The sequence below is a fragment of the Camelus dromedarius genome, chromosome 7 (assembly GCF_036321535.1).
Source record: "Camelus dromedarius isolate mCamDro1 chromosome 7, mCamDro1.pat, whole genome shotgun sequence".
In the NCBI taxonomy this organism is placed as follows: domain Eukaryota; kingdom Metazoa; phylum Chordata; class Mammalia; order Artiodactyla; family Camelidae; genus Camelus; species Camelus dromedarius.
Window position 1 is genome coordinate 38,167,233 of NC_087442.1, and position 18,448 is coordinate 38,185,680.

Sequence of the window (18,448 nt, forward strand, 5' to 3'; positions counted from 1 at the left end):
TGGAAGGAAGCCACTGGCAGTCCCAGGGCGCCAGTACATCCAACCCCGTGTGCTGTCGGAGTTCCAGTGTTCTCCTGCACCAGCTCCCCCACCTACCTCCCAGGACCTCAGTGGGAAGGACACATCTGTGAATCCTCTGGCCTTCCTTCAAGTCCCTACAGCTGTAAAAACCACTGCATGGAAAGAAAAGAACATTTCCTAGACTGGGAATCCCCAGACACTCTCCCAAACCGAACAAGTGAACGGAGTTTTTGCTCCTGTGAATTATATCCCAAGAAGGGGAGTGGAGAGGGGTAAACAGTTCTAAGATGCTTGTGGTCTGTAAATGTCTGGGCTCCACTGCACTTCACATTTGTTTTCCTGGCTTCTCTGAAATGTGGGCCAGCCCTGACTGAAGAGGCCTGCTTTGCTGGCAGGTTACTTCATCCAAGAGTTGGGTCTGAGTTGGGAAGAAACCTGTTGCTGGTGTTTCATCCACCAGCCCGAGGTATACGCAGCCTTCTCTCCCAGGGTGACCCACACAGCCCAGCCCACCTCCTGGCCTCTCTGTGCCTGAAGCTGCCCAGGCTGATCTTGTCAGCACGGCTGAGTCAGGGTTGGGGGTGGATTTGGTACTGGCCGCTGAGGACCTTGAGGGAGGCTCTGTGCAGGGGGCTGCCTATTCCTCCTGGATCTCCCAGTTGGCAGCCAAGACACAGATGGTGAAGGCAACGTGAGTCTGGGAGAGGGAGGTGAAGATGAAAAATGAGAAAAGACACGAAGACTCAACATTTTCCCCTCAAGGGAGCCTGCATTTAAGTCCAAATATAATTCAAATAATTTCACATTCATTTTTCCACAGTATCCTACCTCCCTTGCTACCAGAAATGTCTCTATAACATGCCAGCAAAGACTAAGCAAAAAATTTGTAAAGAGGATTATCTAATTTGAGGACAAGTCAATTAACAACTCTAGGACTTAAGACACATTATCAATGCAGCCAGTTAAAATTTTTATGTGATTCATAACTGAATTATTTTGCACCCAAACATATTCAATGAGTTAATGAAGCTAAATTATGCTGATCACAAAGACTTTCATTAAACACTACATTTTTATGCCAAATGATGCCAAAATGTGTGGAACTGATTTGTGAAGAAGAAATGAGCAAAACTTAGAAAGTTTCCCAAAAGTGGAAAAAAAAAAAAAAAAAGTCTTGGCTAATATGTAGTCATTTCTTATTCATTTACAAAGTTTTTCGAGTTTTGAGGCAATGGACAATTTTCTATTACACATTTTGAACTGGGTAAGAGACCAAAATAAAATAAGTTCTCAAATCTAGACATCTCAAAATTAAACTCTAATTCAGAAAAATCAGAATTATTATTTTGATCTTATAAGCAAAGCTGTCTTAAATCTATAACAGAGTTTTCCCTGTGGAACATGTCATATGACGAAGGAAACCCAAAAGAGGTAACATTCCCTCAGAGAAATACTCCTTTATTCTCTCCCTTCTCTAAGTTACAAATACAGTGGTGCTTGGAAGGTTGCATTTGTATCTTTGTCCTAAAGGAAAATACAGATGTTTCTTTGGAGGATGAGGGGAAAATGAAAGGAATCAAATTCATACGAAATTCAAACATATGACCTTCCATGATATCAAGGCAAATCTTGTTAGTCCTATACTGACATAAAAAAGATCACCGCCCTGGTCACAACTGTGTTTACAGGTTCATCTTAGAAATGTCACCAATGACATAAAACATACCGAAAAAAGTTTACATGTGTGGAATGTCACATGATTGCTGTTTTGTTCTTTTTAATATTATTTAAATGTCATACATTAATATATATTATTCTTATAAGACAAAAGCAACAGTTTCTTTCAAGGCTTGCAATGCAATCTTCACTTACAGTATTTCAGTCAGTGTCACAAAAGAGAAATGGGGTCATTTTTTAAATTGCTCCACAGATTCATCTCATCTTTGTGATGAGAACAAGAGAAGACATTGATAATCAGAAAGGTGAGTGGCTGAGCTGGGGGCAAGATTCCCCACAGAAAGGAAGGGACACAGGACCACAGCACACCATGCCAGTACTGCCCACCTATCACGTGCCAACGCGGCAATGCCTGCTGACCTCAGTCCCTGGAGAAGCAATCCTACCAGGCATTGAATACCTATTCTACAGGTAAAGACTCTGAAACTCAGCAAGCTACCAGGGCCACACAGCTAGAGAGTGGCAGAGTTGAAGTTACGTCCAGCTTGGCATCACCCAATACATCCTCTGTCCATTGCTTCCTAAAGGCAACCTAGGGTCTGGTTCTTGCTTGAGATCCCCCGAGAACGTAATTCCCTTTCTGTGTTGACCTTGTTTCTTTTCTTTCTTCTGCCACACCTGTGCTTGGAAGAAAGAAAGAAACCCAGGATCTACCAAACGTTGGCCACCCTTACTTGAAAATGCATGAAGATGCACCTCTTGGTTGGGGAGTGAGATTATCAGCAAAGTGTGTGACCAGCAGGATGGTCCAGCTCTACCCTCCTGAGCTCCCCGGCCTCTTCCAGGGGGTGGCTGGCCTGGAGCGTGCTGGGGCACTACACCATGCACAGCAGAACACGAGCCCACCTCCCACCATAGTCCATCCTCCAAACTTCACTGCACAAAGATCCCAAGAGCATTCCCATAAGCTCCGCAAACTCAGACATCAAGCCCCTCACACAGTGACCCCCGCTGTGCTGCTAGAGCTGCCGCGCAACTTTCAAGAGCAGACAGCGAGCATCTGCCTGGCCACCTAACAATTCTGATTCTGTTCATGTCCAAGTCATTTCTCAAGACTTCTGCCAAGGTGCTCATCACATTCCTACTCTAAGTCCAGGGATCATAATACGAAATAAGTCACCAAAGAGAGAAAAGAAATAGAAGTTTGCAAAAACGGACCAATCTCTGCAGGTTCACTCTCCAACTTTTGTTTTCAACACATTCCTTTGAAATGGGATGAAAACCAAAGGTGTAGACTGCTGGAGCTCTGGGAGAAGTACAGCCTTTCCATTCTGTTTGAGATAGAGACATGTCCAATCCAAATCCGCACCTGGGTCAGCGGGCTTCCAAAAGAGGTCTTACCCTTGTTAATCATTTAATTAATGGTAGAAGATAGGATAGCAGCCAACAATTACAGAGTACTTAATACGTGTGGGCGCTGGGTTGAGCACCTGCGTTAATGTTCATAATCTCTGAATGAAGAGATTATGAAGATCTCATGAAAAATCTGAATGACAGCTTGTCAAGGTAGGCTCTTTTATTCTCCCCACTTCCTAGATAAGCAAACTAAGGTTTAGAGGGCTTAAATAATTATTCAAGGTTGTAGAGCTGGACTGGATTTTGAGCGCTGGGAGACCATCAAGTTCTTAATTGCTGTGCTCTGTTTCCCATCAGACTTTCACATGATGGATATTTAGACTCCAAATGAAGCCTGGTTTGTCTGTCCAGGTGCTTAACTTACTCCAAAATGTTACATTAAGATTTTTCAATTTCAATAGACAAGGCTGGGGATGGGTATAGCTTAGTGGCAGAGTGCATGCTTAGCATGCATGAGGGCCTGGGTTCAATCCCCAGTACTTCCATTAATAAAAATAAGTAATAATAAATAGTAATTACCTCTCCCCCAAACAAGGGTGAGGTCAATCTAGGGTGGGCAGGTGCAGGGAGGAGAAGGAAGCTAAACCCAGAGAATTCAAATTATAACCAGAAAATGGCTTGAAGGAATGAAACATATGGGTTGGAGCCAAATCGTTTGGCAGATGCAGCCCTGTTCAGGGATTTGTGATGACAAGGACGGTCCTTTTTCCACCCCACTCTGAGCCTCCTTTACAGGACTTTATCTTTTATGTCCAAAGATCAAATAATAATTTTTAAAAAATCACATTTAACAAGAACTAGGGGAAATAAACTGGTGGCAATTAAAGAGTAAAAATAACTTCTCTGTGGCTTCAGACCACAGGAGTTTTCTCATTTTAAGAGGCACAGGCAGGCAAATCACTTAAATAAGGCCTTTTTGGGCTGTGTTCATCTCATGTTTCCTCCCACAGCCGTGGTGGTTAAAGTTATAGACAGTCACAGCTCTCGAACCCATGGAATTGTGCAATAAATGCAAGTACAATCAGGCCAAACTCATTAACTCACAAATGCCACCTTGTCGTATGGAAGTCAAATCCAAGTTTCCTTTGTAACCAGTTGCTTTATATGGAAGAGGGTTAATCAGAGTTAGAAAAGGTTACAGAATCCATAGTCTTAATGAGAGACCTTCCTTCCTCCATCCTCAAGTCCCGTTTCTACTCTCCTCTGACCTAGACACAAAGTCTCATAGTTAGCCAAGATCCGAGGAATCCTTACATCACAGCCATGTTTTCCATGCGCAGATTTGTTTGGGGCTAGGCGATGAGAAAAACCTGACGAACTCTTCCTTAGACCTAGAATAACCAAGCTCACCGAAACACCCAAAGGCAGCCGTAATGATTTGAGATTCCCACCTCTGCCCTATACCATTGTGTTTCAAGGCCAGAATTTGGGAAGTACTCCTTAATCTTAGAGTCAAGAAGTTAACACCTGGAAAAATCCTAGAGAATCACTAGCTTCCCAGTGAACCTGCAGACACAAAAACAGAATCACCTATAAGAGATAGCTATGAAATCCTTCCTGCAATTTCCTAATTTGGAACATAACATGGGACTGAGTCAAGATGAGACCAGTCTCAAGATGAGAAAGCAGCAGAGGTGTTTACACTATGCTTTAGGGGACCTTGTTTTGTATACCAAGAGATCTGATACCCTCTATTCCAAGGTCAAGTCTATCCTTGGTCTGTAACCCAAGCCTGTTTCCCAGATCACTGTACTTACCGGTAGAAAGTGGCATAGTCTACAGTTGAGTGGCAGGTCTGAAACTCCCAGGATTTGAGTTTCTGGCATTCCCGATGGGCTCGAAGCTTCACCTTCACGGTCCCTTGACACAGTTCAGGCACTGGTTTTCTCTTGGGTCTGTTGCAGAACTCATTGGATTCCACCCTCCAAGACTCAGCAAAGTCATCCACGTCAAACTTGAAGTTTCCATCTCCACCAATTAAGTCATCACGCTTATGTCCATTGTAGTTGCCACAGAGACCACAGAGCTTGCCTTTCAGATGGGGGGCAGCCGTGACTTCCACAAAACTGTCTCCATCCCAGGATATTTCCAAACCTAGAGGAAAAGAGGATCAACCACTCTTGAATCCACCAATAATTCCCAGGTGTATAGATCTGTACACTGCACATTTGACTATCCTCTAAAACGGAAAACATTAAGGATCTAATCAAATTCTTGATTACCTTTTAATCTTGCCATATCAAACACTGTGTGATATTACATGAATCACTTCCTTATTGGGGCTTAGAATTTTTTAAATGTATAAAGTTTGCCCTAACAGTGATATCTGAAGTGCCCTAGTTTGATTTGTAGGTGACTATTCATTGACCATGTTCCTTTATGGTTTAACTTTTTGTCCTTTTCTAGAGTAGCTGAGTTGGTCCAAATCATATTTTCATTTATCCAATGACTACTATAATATAGACATGGAAAGATAAAAAGATGATAGTTTTTTTAATGTAATTTTTTTCTTTATCCAACCCTCCATATGATTATACCAAATGCCAAATGAAAATGTCCAAATTATTTGTTACAGTGGAAGAGTAAAGTAATAAATATATAGCTTCTGAACACATCCTCTTCAAAAGACAACACTCATACAAATGAAAAATGTTTGCTCCCTTGTTATTTTATAGTCATCCCTGAGACATGCTTCCCAGGGTTGAGTTGTTATCAGCCCTAGGTTGGGGCCTCCATGTGTGGGCTGATCATAAGCATCAACATCTGAGGAGGTGTTGGAGGCTACCAGATCATGGGCAAAAGTTCCTCTTGTGTGGGACAGAGTCAGTGGAACAGCACTCTCTTGTTCACCTAGGAAATGGTCTCCACTCTAGAAGGTAGAGATGTAGGCCCCTCTCGGTTTGCTTAATGTACCATCTAAAAAGTTGGAGGACTTGTCTGAGAACATTCATATATCTCTCCAGACTTGCTGACCCGAAGCTTCCAGGATTTACTCTAGCCAGAGACCCTACTGAGTGGTGGAATTTCTATGTCACATGTTGGACAACCAGGTTCTGCTGTCACACAGCACAGATCAGTCCAACCAGAGGGTTAAGAAGAAATGTTCTCATATTTATCCTGATATCGTATGTGAAGACACTGTCCAATAAGACAAAGGAGAGGGTTTCACGAAAAGCCATTTGAGGCTCAGCCCAGAGTAAATGATAACTCTGGTCAGAGTTTTTCTTTATGTCTCAAGTGTGTAGTGGAAACTTTTCTTACTGTTCTAGTAATATCCTGGCAGTACTCAAGCCCCAAGTGAATGGATGAATTAGGTACCAATTCTGTGGCATGAGCACCAAGAGAAGGTTTCTTCCCTGAGACTTCTCCTTATTCACTGTCACTGTCTCCTGAGAGTGACAGCCCATAGAGAAAGTCCTCTTTTAACAACAAAAAAATAGAAACTCTTCCTAGCTGTGGATATTTTAATTTTACCCTCTTGGGTTTCTGATAAAACCTAGCCTTTGATTTAGTCTGTTCTGAGCCTGTGGAAGGGGCAACATGACTCTTTTTAGACGACTTTATCTTCATTCTTGAAGTATCAATATTAGCCTGATGACAAAATGTTCAGAAGATGCTCAGAAGTCAGAGGATAAGGCAATGATGAGAAAGAAGAAATGGGTGGGGAGGGAGGGAATGGATCTTGTCCGAGTATAATATTGGCATGAGGCAAAATCAGAGTGATGTAAGATCGGTAAGAAACTTCCAGAAGTAAGATGCTAAAAGCTAATATTCCCTAAGCCAATATGCTAAAGTCAATATTCCCTTGGACTTGGTCCAGGAGGAGAAGCCCAGCCAAACAGCATTCCTGTGAGTTGGCCACACAACGGCCACAAGAAAGTTACAGATCCGCTTTAGGGAGAGTGATTGGTAGAATAAACCAGTGGCCTAAAACTGGATTTCTCAAGAGGTAAACAAAAAGGCCCATATGGAAATCACTGTATGATAAATGAAAAGAATGGAAGCATTCTCAGTCCAAGGCAAATGGTAGAGAAGATTTCTTGGGTGGGAGAAGAAGCTCAGTTCCAAAAACGCAGTTAAATAGAGTTGGGTAAAAATCAAGGAAGAAGGTCATCAGAAAGTCTCTCTTGGGCACTTGACAGTAACTGAGTGAAGAGAAAACAGTCATGGGACAAGGTGATCAGAGCAAGGACCCACTGCTCGTCTATCCACACACTGGACTGACCGCCTGTGTGGATCTCAGAGAAGATGGTGTCAATTCTGACAACCACAACTATCACATAAAATGATTTCTATTTCTTCATACCCCATCACCCAACACATTGTCTGGCACATAGTATATACTCACTAAATGAATGAATTACCCTGTAAATTGATACAACAAATCTGCAAAGCCAAAGAAATTTGTGAATTTCATGCTAGTTAAGACACTGAAATAACATTTTGAAAAAGGACAAGCAAACCATAATATGATTTGTAACGCACTCTCTAAGGTATAGAAGAAACTTGACCTCCTAAGCCTGTAACTAGGCAGCTGCCCAGCCAGAGAAACGAGGGGAGAAAATCAATTCCATACAACACTCTAACTTTTAGAGCCTAATTCCAAAGATTCTCCACATTGTAAAATTTTCCAGACTACAAATCTCTTTCCTAGACAGCAGGCAAATGCTATTCTTCCAAATGCCACATTGGTTGAGAATTTACATCCAAAGGAGCTCCAACAAAATTACTGGCAGTGACATAATAAATTTGAGACTTTGGGCAACTGAGTTCATGGGAACTCAACTCACAGTGAACAAGCCAATCATTCTTTCTTTGCAATGGACTGCTGGTCCAGGCATGCTTGGGAAGATGCAGACCCATTGTGTTTTTAATAAACTCTTCTCTCAAGACTCTAGACATCTCTTTCATGAAACATGGTCCCCAAAGTAGGAGAATCATTTGTAATTCACTCTCCTTTCCTCCTCTTTTCTTTGTTACTATTCTATTAAGAGAATTTTCACCGAACAATGCTGGGCTTCAGTTTGTGGAAGGATGGCTTATTTGATGACAGATGCCTTTGTCTAGTGCTGTATATATATATACACATGTGCATGTGTGTGTGTGTGTTTGCACGATTATTTTTACCCTCAGCATGAGTAAAGTCCATGCAAAGTAAATTACATTAGTGACAGGCAAAAAATTTATAAGTCGTAACTGGGAAAAAAAAAACCTGCTCTTCCAAAAGATATTTTTAAATAGGCATCTTATGAGATGAAAACATCGTGGAAGCGCTTAGAGGTTGGGGTTAGCCCTTTCTGCAGCTGGGATGAGTTTCCCAATTCTCTGCATGGGACATTTGTAGAAATCACTGGCAGAGTTAGAGGCCAGAGCTGAAGCACATGTCTCATCTGGGATGTGAGCAGCGGCCACATTCCTTCCACCGTATGAAGAGCCTTCCAATTTTCCCTTCTCACCAGTGAATGTTTTACCAACTTGTTTTTCGCCCTTCAAAGGTGTGACCCAGCTCCAGACACTACTTCTGGTTTTCGGTTGTTGTTTTGTTTGTTTCTTGGTCGGGGAGCTGTTGTTCTTTTATTTGGGGGTTGTCTGTTTTGTGTCTCTTTGTTTCTGCATTGCTGTCATTGCTCTTGCTGCAGTCTGCTTTTAAAAGAGAGAGGAGGTGCAGGATCTGTAGACATACCATAGGGACAGTTTTTCTGTTCAAAGCTTACGCCAAAGAAAAAAAGAAAAATATATTCTCCAGGTTCGTCAAGTACAGAGCTCTAGCAAAAGTAAAATAAAAAGCCACACTCCCACGTGTTAATGCTTTCAGGTGGATCTGACGTAACTCTTTCAGGTGGAGTTGATGAAGTGAACAGATGGCAGAAAGGAAATATTTTTGAATTATCTGCTAAGTGCCGGGAGTTGGGGTGCGGGGGCTGTGATGGGGGTGAGAGTGCTTTCTCAAACTACTAAGCCCTGCCTGGTGCCTTCTTACTACCCCAGTTGTTATTAGGTAAACAGCTACAGCCTAATTCCACCCAAGCCACACGGCCACCTGTGCTTCACTGCCAAATGATTCCATCATGAAGTGCTGAGTCTATAAGCCACAGGGGCAAATCGTCCTTCCTCCCCGACTCCTATCCTCCAGCTGCAGGCTTGATTTAAGCTGCTATTTTGAAGAAAGTACCCTTTGATCACGAGCTTATAAAAAAACACAAAACAATTATGGATGGAGAACACTCAAAGGGTATACTGGGATATTTGAGATAGACAATCAATAGGTGATAAAAAGAAAATCTCCCTAAAGGGTAGTATACACTGAGATAGGTGGACCAGGGTGGAAAAGACCATTGTCTGGAAATGGAATTGCTCCACTCAAAGGATAATTTCAAAGCAAGTTTACTGCCCAGAGAAATAAACAGTTCTTCCGTGGGAAGCAGAAAGCTGGTGCACTTCGCGTGCTACAGGAAATTGTTCAGCTGGGTATTAAGGGAACCACATAAATTATTTCCATTGTGGCAAGAGAGAAGGAAAAAGAAAAGAAATTGTAAACCTGAGTTCAAGGTCTAGGAGACTTAAATTCACTAATCTAATTATGGTATTTGTCTAATTATGATCATTTACTATTTTCTTAGCAGTCTCATCCTTTGCTCATTTTTACACCATGTGAAATCCTTACAAGGAGCGCCCTTATCCCATAAGGCACTGGCAGCTGTGAGAGCAACAGTATCAGACTTCCTCGAATGTTAGGAATCTTCGAGCATCCAGAATCCCTTTGAGAACTAGGCTGTGGTGATAGGCTGTGTAATAATTTCCATATCAGTAGACTCCATTGTGTCTAGCTGGCTTGCAAATGGATAAGCAAGGTTCCTCTAATTAGTACTGTGTAATAACGGATCGTTTCGTGTACCTTTTTCATGGAGCCAAAAACTGTTGCCTCCTTCTAAGGAATGAGCCAAGGGCTGCATGTGCAGAGTGGCACGTTATTTGAATACAACAACAGGTGTCTGAACTTCTGGGATGGACTAATCCCTTTAAAGTTGAATGAATGGAGCTTTTCACATCTACCGCGTTCAAAGTGAATAATGGGAATCTTTCCTTCTTTATAGAATGTTCCAATACATTAATATGTAACATTTCTCACTGAAACCATGTTATACTCTCTAAATAAAAGCTCCCAGGCTTCTCCTTGGCTTCCTGCCTTTGTTTAGCTGAGCTGGCATTCCATGGGCTCAAATCAATTTGCCACCTACATTCTGGCTTGAATGGAAACAATTAGCCGGGTTCTGAAGGTGCTCCGGAGAACAGTCACTATAGTCCCTCAGAAGTGCCTCCTTTATCAATTGTTTCCTTTTCGGGTCCATATTAGCTAAAGAACCTGGAACCCAGCTGATGCTTTTACACTGTTAAACTCTCATCAATGCAAAAAGCAAGAAAGATGTTGATTTCCTCAAGTATCATGCTTAAAGAAACAGCATCGGTCAGGAAAACATGCAATTCATTATCCAATTGACAAACAATATGCATTAACCAAAGGCAGCATGGAAGGAACCATACATGATATAATAAAATGTGTGAACGAGCTGAATTCATTCTTCAAGGCTGATACTGAAAGACTGAGTCCTGCTTCTAAGATGTCTCTCTTAGGCAGCACCTCACAGACAAGAATTTAAGCCTCACTGAACCCCTAGGGGTAACCTACTAGCAACCATGAACAGTTTGGCCTAGAGGAAATGGATCTGCCCACAGCATGGAAACACAGAGTCCAGCAAGCCTCAGGCAACATGTGATGCTGAGAAAAGGCCTCAGCAGCCAGCTCCATGTGCCCAAGGCTGGGGGATGCTTTCAGAGCAAGCATCCTTAAGTGTCCTCCAGCAGGAGCCAATGGTTCTAGCCCTCAACGCATGAGCATCCTTCTCCAGGGTCAAGAACGGCCAGGACTGCTGGTCATACAGTCCATCATCCACACTCCCATCTGTACACCCACACGTTTGCGGTTTGCTTTTGAGGAATCCCTCCTTCTTGGACAGATGCTAACAAGGAAACAGTCTTTCTCCCAGATGTGAAACTGCACATTACTGGCTAAGCTGGGAAGGACACTGACAATTCCAAGCTGGACATCAATGACCTCAAATAGCAACAAAACATAGGAAAGGGGTTATTCGGAGAGCACAACTGCTATTTTTGGAATGAGGATGGAAAAGCACTGGATGGGGACAGATTGCAAGACTGGTGAGACTCGCGTTGGATTGCAAGGCTCCCCAGTGTGCAAATTTCTTCAGCTATTTTGTGCCATCTCTGGGATCCCCCTTCAAAGCTCCAGTGAGTGCGGATGAGACAATGCCTACAGATGGAACACTTCTCTGCCTCTGGTTTTCCTCCGTGGAGGAGGAGAAGCAGCTGTAGCTCCTGAGCCCAAGAGGGTGAGACAGAGGGAAGGGCCGGAGAGACACAGAAGCCCCGTGCTTCTGGAAGCCCACCTGCTTTGGTCGTCACTTTCAAGAGGTAGCCATCCAGGTCGATGTGAAACTGCGGCGCCTGGCAGGGCAGCGCGATGCGCGAGCCGTTCCAGCGCACGGTCAGGTGCTGCTGGAGGCTGACAGTGCTGGTGCCCAGCACCAGGTCCACTGACTTGGTCCAGGAGAAGGAGCGGGTCCTGCGTGCATCGTTCTTCACCAGCACCTGAAAGGGCGAGGCAGGGGAGGAGCAGTCTTTTGTCAAAACGTACTGACACGTCCCCTGAAAGTTAAATGTCCGTCCGTCAAAAGTGTTGTAGTGGGGATCTCCGAATACCGTGCAAACGCCGGGCTCTGCGGATGAGTGAGAGACAAAAGCAGGTCATAAACCGAGCGAGGGATTCAAAGAGAAATCAGGGGTCCCTGCAATAAACCTGACAGGGGCAGCTGGCAGGTAAGGGAGGGACTGAGCAGAGCTGCACTAAGGAAAATCAACTTAAAAAAAAAGATTAGTTGTTTTAAAAGTTTGTACCAAATCTCATAGGACATGTAACACTTCTGGTGCTTGTACATTTAAAAGTTACTTATAATACTCCTGAATTTTTTAAGGCATCTCTATTTGAGAATCTCAATATGCTTCTGTGGTCTTAATGTCAAGGACAGAGAAATGAAACTAGGATAATTTTGTAAATAGAACTGACTTAATTCCATAACCATATAAACAAGAACGGAGAATAAATAAAAGAGAGCAACATAAATGACAATACACCAAAGCATTGGTATTATTTCCATTTAACTGATTCAAAACATTTGGAAACACGGTATTCTAAATGTTATTCATGGTTTAAACAAATGTATTATATTCAGTACTCATGTATTTTTAAGGCCAGATAAACAGAATTGCCAAACAGATACATGTTTAAACTTTTGGGAACCAAAATACCAATAAAACTGATAGTCTCTGGGTGTTTTATTTAGAAATACAAGGCTCCTATAGTTTGATCTGTGTATCAAAATCTAAAGTTAGATAAAAAAAGATAAATTGTAAAACCCAGCATTTGGTAAGTTAAAGAAATTCCAATGAATTTATCATTTCAAAATACCATTAATTCAAATACTTACGATACCCAGGTAAAGTTTTACACTGGAGTATTTCAAAGGTTTTTAGAGAAAATTAAGTATTGTTTCTTTTTTAAAAACAAAATTTGGCATTTATTTGTTCTGCATGCAAAGATATTTTATCTGTTTTTTTTTAAGAAGGGGTGAACAACCAGAAAATGAGAAATTCACTTAGAGAAATTAGCCCACATGATGAAAGAACTATCATAAAAAAGCAATTTTCAGGCAGCACTAGAACAGGTCAAGAATGTGAAACTTTCCTATAAGTAATTGCTCTGAGTATGTCGGGGAAGAATAGAGCATCGAGAGAGAGGAAGGATGTGCCAATGATCTGATAGGACCAATGGGATCCAAGGCAAACATTTGCTTTTAATTTCTAAAGTGTTTGGAGAGTATTGTTGTTTTATGTTATGATACATTATGTCATTTTGTGTGTCAGTTTCATATGGCTCCATCTAAATCACATGTATTTGGAATTTAATAAGTTAATAACTTGTTCTAAGTTAGCTTTCCTTGTCAACATTTAATAGAGACTCAACAAAAGAGAGTTTCTGGTTTGCAGGATAGATTCAGTGAACAAATACTTTAAAGAATATATAAAAGGCTCTAGTTGGGGGAGGAGGGTGGAAGAAATGGGTTGGAGAGAAAGCTCTGAAACCTCAGCACTAACAATTTAATTCACCCTCCATTTCTATTCCTTCCTTAACCTTCATGGTTGGTTTTTTTTTTCATGTGACTCCAATTTTACTGTTTGTTGCTTCATATTATGTCCTAGCTCCACCTTCCTAATCTTACATCCCCCCGAGTGTCCCCACCTAGCTAACTACATCCCCCCGAGTGTCCCCACCCAGCTAACCACCCAAGACTGCACTTTCTAGTTTTTTCTCCAAGTGATTACTTTCAAAATTGTCCCATCACCCATTCCCTCTCCCCGCCCCCATTCTGACAAGCAGAATCCCTCCCTGGCATGAAAACGGTGCTTTTTGGCTGACAAGGAGCAAGGCAGTCCTTTGGGACACCCCAGGGTGCACCAGGAGAATTACAGTTCAGAGTTAATACTACCACCTGCCACGGAAGGACTAAATGTTAACCTGACCACCAGATGCACCAAATTCAAGCCAGGGTTCTTCAGAGTTTTAAACTCCACATACTCGGCAAAAAACCCAGAATCAATCAAAGTTTTTGAGCTTTTGAGCTTGTAACAGAAGGACCTCATCCCAGGCACAAATGAAGGAGTTGAAATTATACTCCTTGGAAATCCTCTCTCAGCTGTGAGCAGGCACAGGCAATGCCTGCATCTTCTGCCCGGAGTCTGCAGAGGACAACATACAACTTCTCTAGCGGTGATGACACCAACTGCATCAAAACTATCATTAACAAAAACAGTCATCGCTAACATTTGCCAAGAATTCACTACATACCTTAGCACTACAGATCATGGACACATTATAAGAAAATGGATATTTAGACTGTCTGCTAATGTTAAACAAACAGCTAAGCACTTGGTGGTATATCCAGAAAATGAACTATTAGGTAGTCACTGAAAAAGTTTGTTGATGATGTTCATGACTGAAGAAATGCTCATGCCAACAGGAAACAAAATTCTATCTATAGGATAATCTTGACTGTGTTAAGATAAATACTCAAACACACACATACCACCAAATTATAAGCTGTGGTTATTTCTTGGTGGTAGAGCCATGAGTGATTTTTTTTCCTTTCTGCCTTATGCATGTCTGTTTTCGTTTTTGTTGTCTTCATGTTTTATTTTTACGAGTCAAAATGTGGGTACCTGTAGATACGGTCAACTATGTGACAAAGCAAATCCTCAAAGAAGCATCAGAAAATATACTGCCTTAGTATAGCAGCCCTGGGCCCTGGGAAACCTCAGCTTGCTCGTAACCACACAGGAAGCAGTGCGGGACATCCAGGGGTACCGGGCAAGGGAAATCGTGTGTGAGCAGGGCTGTCAGGAAAGACGTTTTTCAAGAGTCCCTAACTTGTGGAAGAGAAGGGTTTGGAGATCAGGATGATTTTTCGTGTAACAGCAATACAGAAGAAGCCAACAAAATTTCATGACGAGGAAGATGCCTGAGAACTACGTGTTGCATTTGGGATGTGTGCATCACAAACTAAAATAATTTTGAAACCTTGGCCCTTTTTCTTGGCTCCTCAAGGTCCCTATGCCCAGTCCTGCAGGAGCAGCGAAAATGTGTGCTGGAGAACAACTGAAACTGAGAAGCTCAGGGTCACACAAATCTGCTTCGCTGAAAAGGGAAAAACTGGAGAAACACTTGGGGGACAAACATGAACACTGTATCCTCCTGTAATTTTTGTTCAGCAGACCTGGTGAAAGGAGACGCAGTCCAAGACGTCCAGATGTCTGGTCACACTCTTCTGGAAAGACTGGAGTGATCACTGGAGCTGAATAAACAGCCCATTCTATAACTAACCTTGCTTGAATATGCTTCAGTTGGAGGACAGAGAGAAAAATGCCAGTTTACAAGCAGTGGTGTGTTTTTTCATAGTCCTTTAAGTCCAATCATCAGACGTCATTTTTGTTTCAGTTTATGTTCAGTAAAATGTATACAACGTCTAGGCATTGGGGGAAAAAGGATGAGAAGTGTAGAAACCCAAATATTAAGGATATTTTTTCCTCTTAGGAAATGGAATTATGTGTGACATTTATTTTCCTCTTTCTTGTTTCTGTGTATATACATTATTATTTACATGTACATGTTATTATTTACAAATGCTACGTATACTCTTGGAATAAGGACATTTGTTTTCAAAAGTTAAAAATAACTGCATGAAAACATTTTGCTTTGATGTTATGTGCTTTAATAAGACTGCTATGAGAATTGAGAGATTCGGGCTGCTTCTGAAAACATAATTCCAATGTTTTTCTCTTAATCTCATCAGGTACATTTATTTCTGCCATGGGTATATTTATTCTAATAAAATGCCTTCCTTCTGCGAGCAGTGATTATTCTCCAAATATCCGTCAAAGAAAATTAAGGGAAAATTATACAACTTCATGTCATAAGGAAAATAAGAGAAACTGAGGAGACTCTAATCTCCTCCCCCCAAAACACAACAAACAAAAACAGAAAAGCATAAGAAAAAAAGCATCACTCATGGTTCCACCACCAAGAAATAATCCGTTTAATAATAATTTGGGGGGGGGGTGCCTGTGTGTGCATGTATTTTAACATAATTAAGATTATCCTGTACATGAAATTTTATTTCCTCTTCACTTAATGTAAGATTCCCCCAGTCATTAAGATCACTTTGAAGACAAAGAAAGTGACTTTCACCCTCAGTCCATTACTTCTGCAAAGAGGACCATCTCTCTAACTCATCGTACCACACCACCACACAGATCAGGACGTTTCTGGAGCAGTGTTCTAACCACGAGGAAGTCTATCAAATAAAAAATATGGCTTTAAGCTTTCCTCAACACAAACTGCCGTGAAACAGGCCCTGTGGGACACCAGGGTCACTGGGTCATGCAGGGGCTCCTGAGAACCCCAGGTGGCTGGGAGTCGTGATGATGCCAAGTTTGAGTCAAGAACCAGGAAAGGCTGGGATTAGAAACATTGCTCTTAACACAAGCCCTTATGCAGTTGGTCGAGGCTCTTCCTGAACATGACGTAAGCTTCCAATATAAACAGGCTGTGTGTGACCCAGCAGGAACCGAACTTCTCCGCACAGGAGGCTCTGGCCTCGCTCAGAGGCGGCTGTTGCCCCCAGGGGACCTGAAAGCCGACAGAAGTTCCACCAAGGGGCACCTGGATTCCTTTAAGATTTTACACCCTTGGCTTCCTTTTTCCACCCCCCTCTCTTTTTTTCCCCAATCTCTGTCTTTTTAAGCCAAAGTGCAGTTAATTTACAGTGTTCACTATGCTGTACACCAGAAACTAATACACCCTTGGCTTCTTAAATCAAGAACTTAATCTGATTTTACTGTGTGAATGTGGGGGGAAGGCATAGTGGATCTCTCTCCACCAGATATACTTACAAATCTACATATAAAAACTGATTTTTTAAAAAAGTTGCATAGGCACCAGAAGCTAATATTTAAAAAGAAAGGAAGGAAGGAAGAAATAGAGAGAGAGAGAGAGAGAGAAGAAAAAAGAAAAGAAAAGAAAAGGTTTGGTAGGGATACTGTTAAGAATATAAGTTTCTTTCCACATGTTTTCCATAACCTCCTGTACTCACCAACTTCAACAGCAGAGCAAAGGAAGCATCACCACCTTCGAGATCGAACCTAAACTAAATTTCACCCTAAAGCCCTGCTGATGTCCTACAGCCTCCCCACCTGAGCCCAGGGCTTCTCACCTCTCACCTTGGCTCGAACAGTGGCCTGAACTTCACAGTTTATGGCACAGGAGTCCTTCAGCTCCAGTCTCCCGTGCCAGCTCCCCAGCTGCCGACTTTCCCAGTGCCTCAGCCAAAGTCACTGCTCTTTCCTTTAAATCCCCAGAACAAAACTGACCACAGAGCTCAGATTTTCTGGGACAGACTTCATTTCAAATACTCTCTCCTCTAGTCACACTAGGTTTTTCAGTTTGAGGGTTAAAAATATGGTCACCAAGCCCACAGCACACTCATGATAAATCACTTTCTACCCTAGCTTTTAGTCATAACGTATCCTTAACTCCTAAACCAGGCATTAAACTCCTTATATGTAAATTTTGTGTGTATTTCTTAGTGCCTGGCAGGCTGCCTTGTATATTGGAGGATCTGTATTTATAGATATAAATATGATAAACAGACTTATCTGTGCATTACTCACAGACATGCCTGGTCAGGTGTCAAATATTTGTTAAATAAATGGGTTAATTAATTAAAGAATATATTTTGGTGGAAAAAAATAAACTGACCACACTGAATTCACTAAAACAGTTCATTGTAATGAATGGCCTATGGCAGGTAATAAATAGAATTTTGCTTAATCCATTAATTAATTGAATAATTAATGAAGGCTCGCAGAACAAGGAGTTAAGGCTGCAAATGGAACTAAGGTGGTTACTCAGCTGAGATGGGGAATTATCCTGGATAATCCAGGCAGGACCAACGTTATCATGAGGATCCTTAACAGTGAAAGAGGAAGGCAGAAGAGTGAGTGTCAGTGATGCAGCATGAGGACTTGATTTGCCACTGTCGGCTTTGAAGACAGAAGGAGGCCTTGAATCAAACAACACGGGCAGCCTTAAGAAGCTGGACAAAGCTTGAAAACGGATTCTCCCCCAGAGCCTCAAGAAGGAATGCGGCCCTGCCAACACCTTGATTTTGGCTGATTAAGATCCATTTCAAACTTCTGATCTCCGGAACTTATTAAGATAACAAAATGTGTACTGTTTTTAAGATACTAAGTTTGTATCTGCAGCAAAATGAAACTAGTACATTTAGCAAAAGCCAATGTGACTATTCTAAAGTGACTAGTTTATGCCAGATACTTTCCATAGTTTCACTATCTCCTCTAAGCCTCACTACTTTTCTGATTCTTCTTTTAATTTCTTAGCAATGAGTTTAAAGAGGTTGTCATGTTGCTCATGGTCAACCAGAGAACAGCAGTAAAGACAGAGTCCAACCCAGTGTCTGTGGCTCTGAGGCCAGTGCCTTCCTGGCCATGATGTTTCCATTTACACTCTATGTATTACAGCATCCCACGCAGTCGGAGTTAACGAGTTGGGTTACAGAGCTTTTTGGGAATCTGAAGAAATGTGTAGATACCCTTCCAAGTGTACATGAATATACTGGCTCAAATG

The 18,448-nt window shown here is 41.9% G+C and overlaps 1 protein-coding gene across 2 annotated transcripts in view; it reads right to left on the reverse strand.

The window, feature by feature from the left end:
* BMPER (BMP binding endothelial regulator) overlaps window positions 1-18,448 on the reverse strand; it is a 260,391-nt gene that overhangs the window by 65,041 nt on the left and 176,902 nt on the right. For both annotated transcript variants that reach the window (XM_064487450.1, XM_010988075.3), the window contains exons 12-13: window positions 11,580-11,909; window positions 4,872-5,208 (exon numbers count right to left, since the gene is read on the reverse strand). In XM_064487450.1, the coding sequence (XP_064343520.1) occupies window positions 4,872-5,208; window positions 11,580-11,909 (667 nt within the window). The remainder of the gene's footprint in view (window positions 1-4,871; window positions 5,209-11,579; window positions 11,910-18,448) is intronic.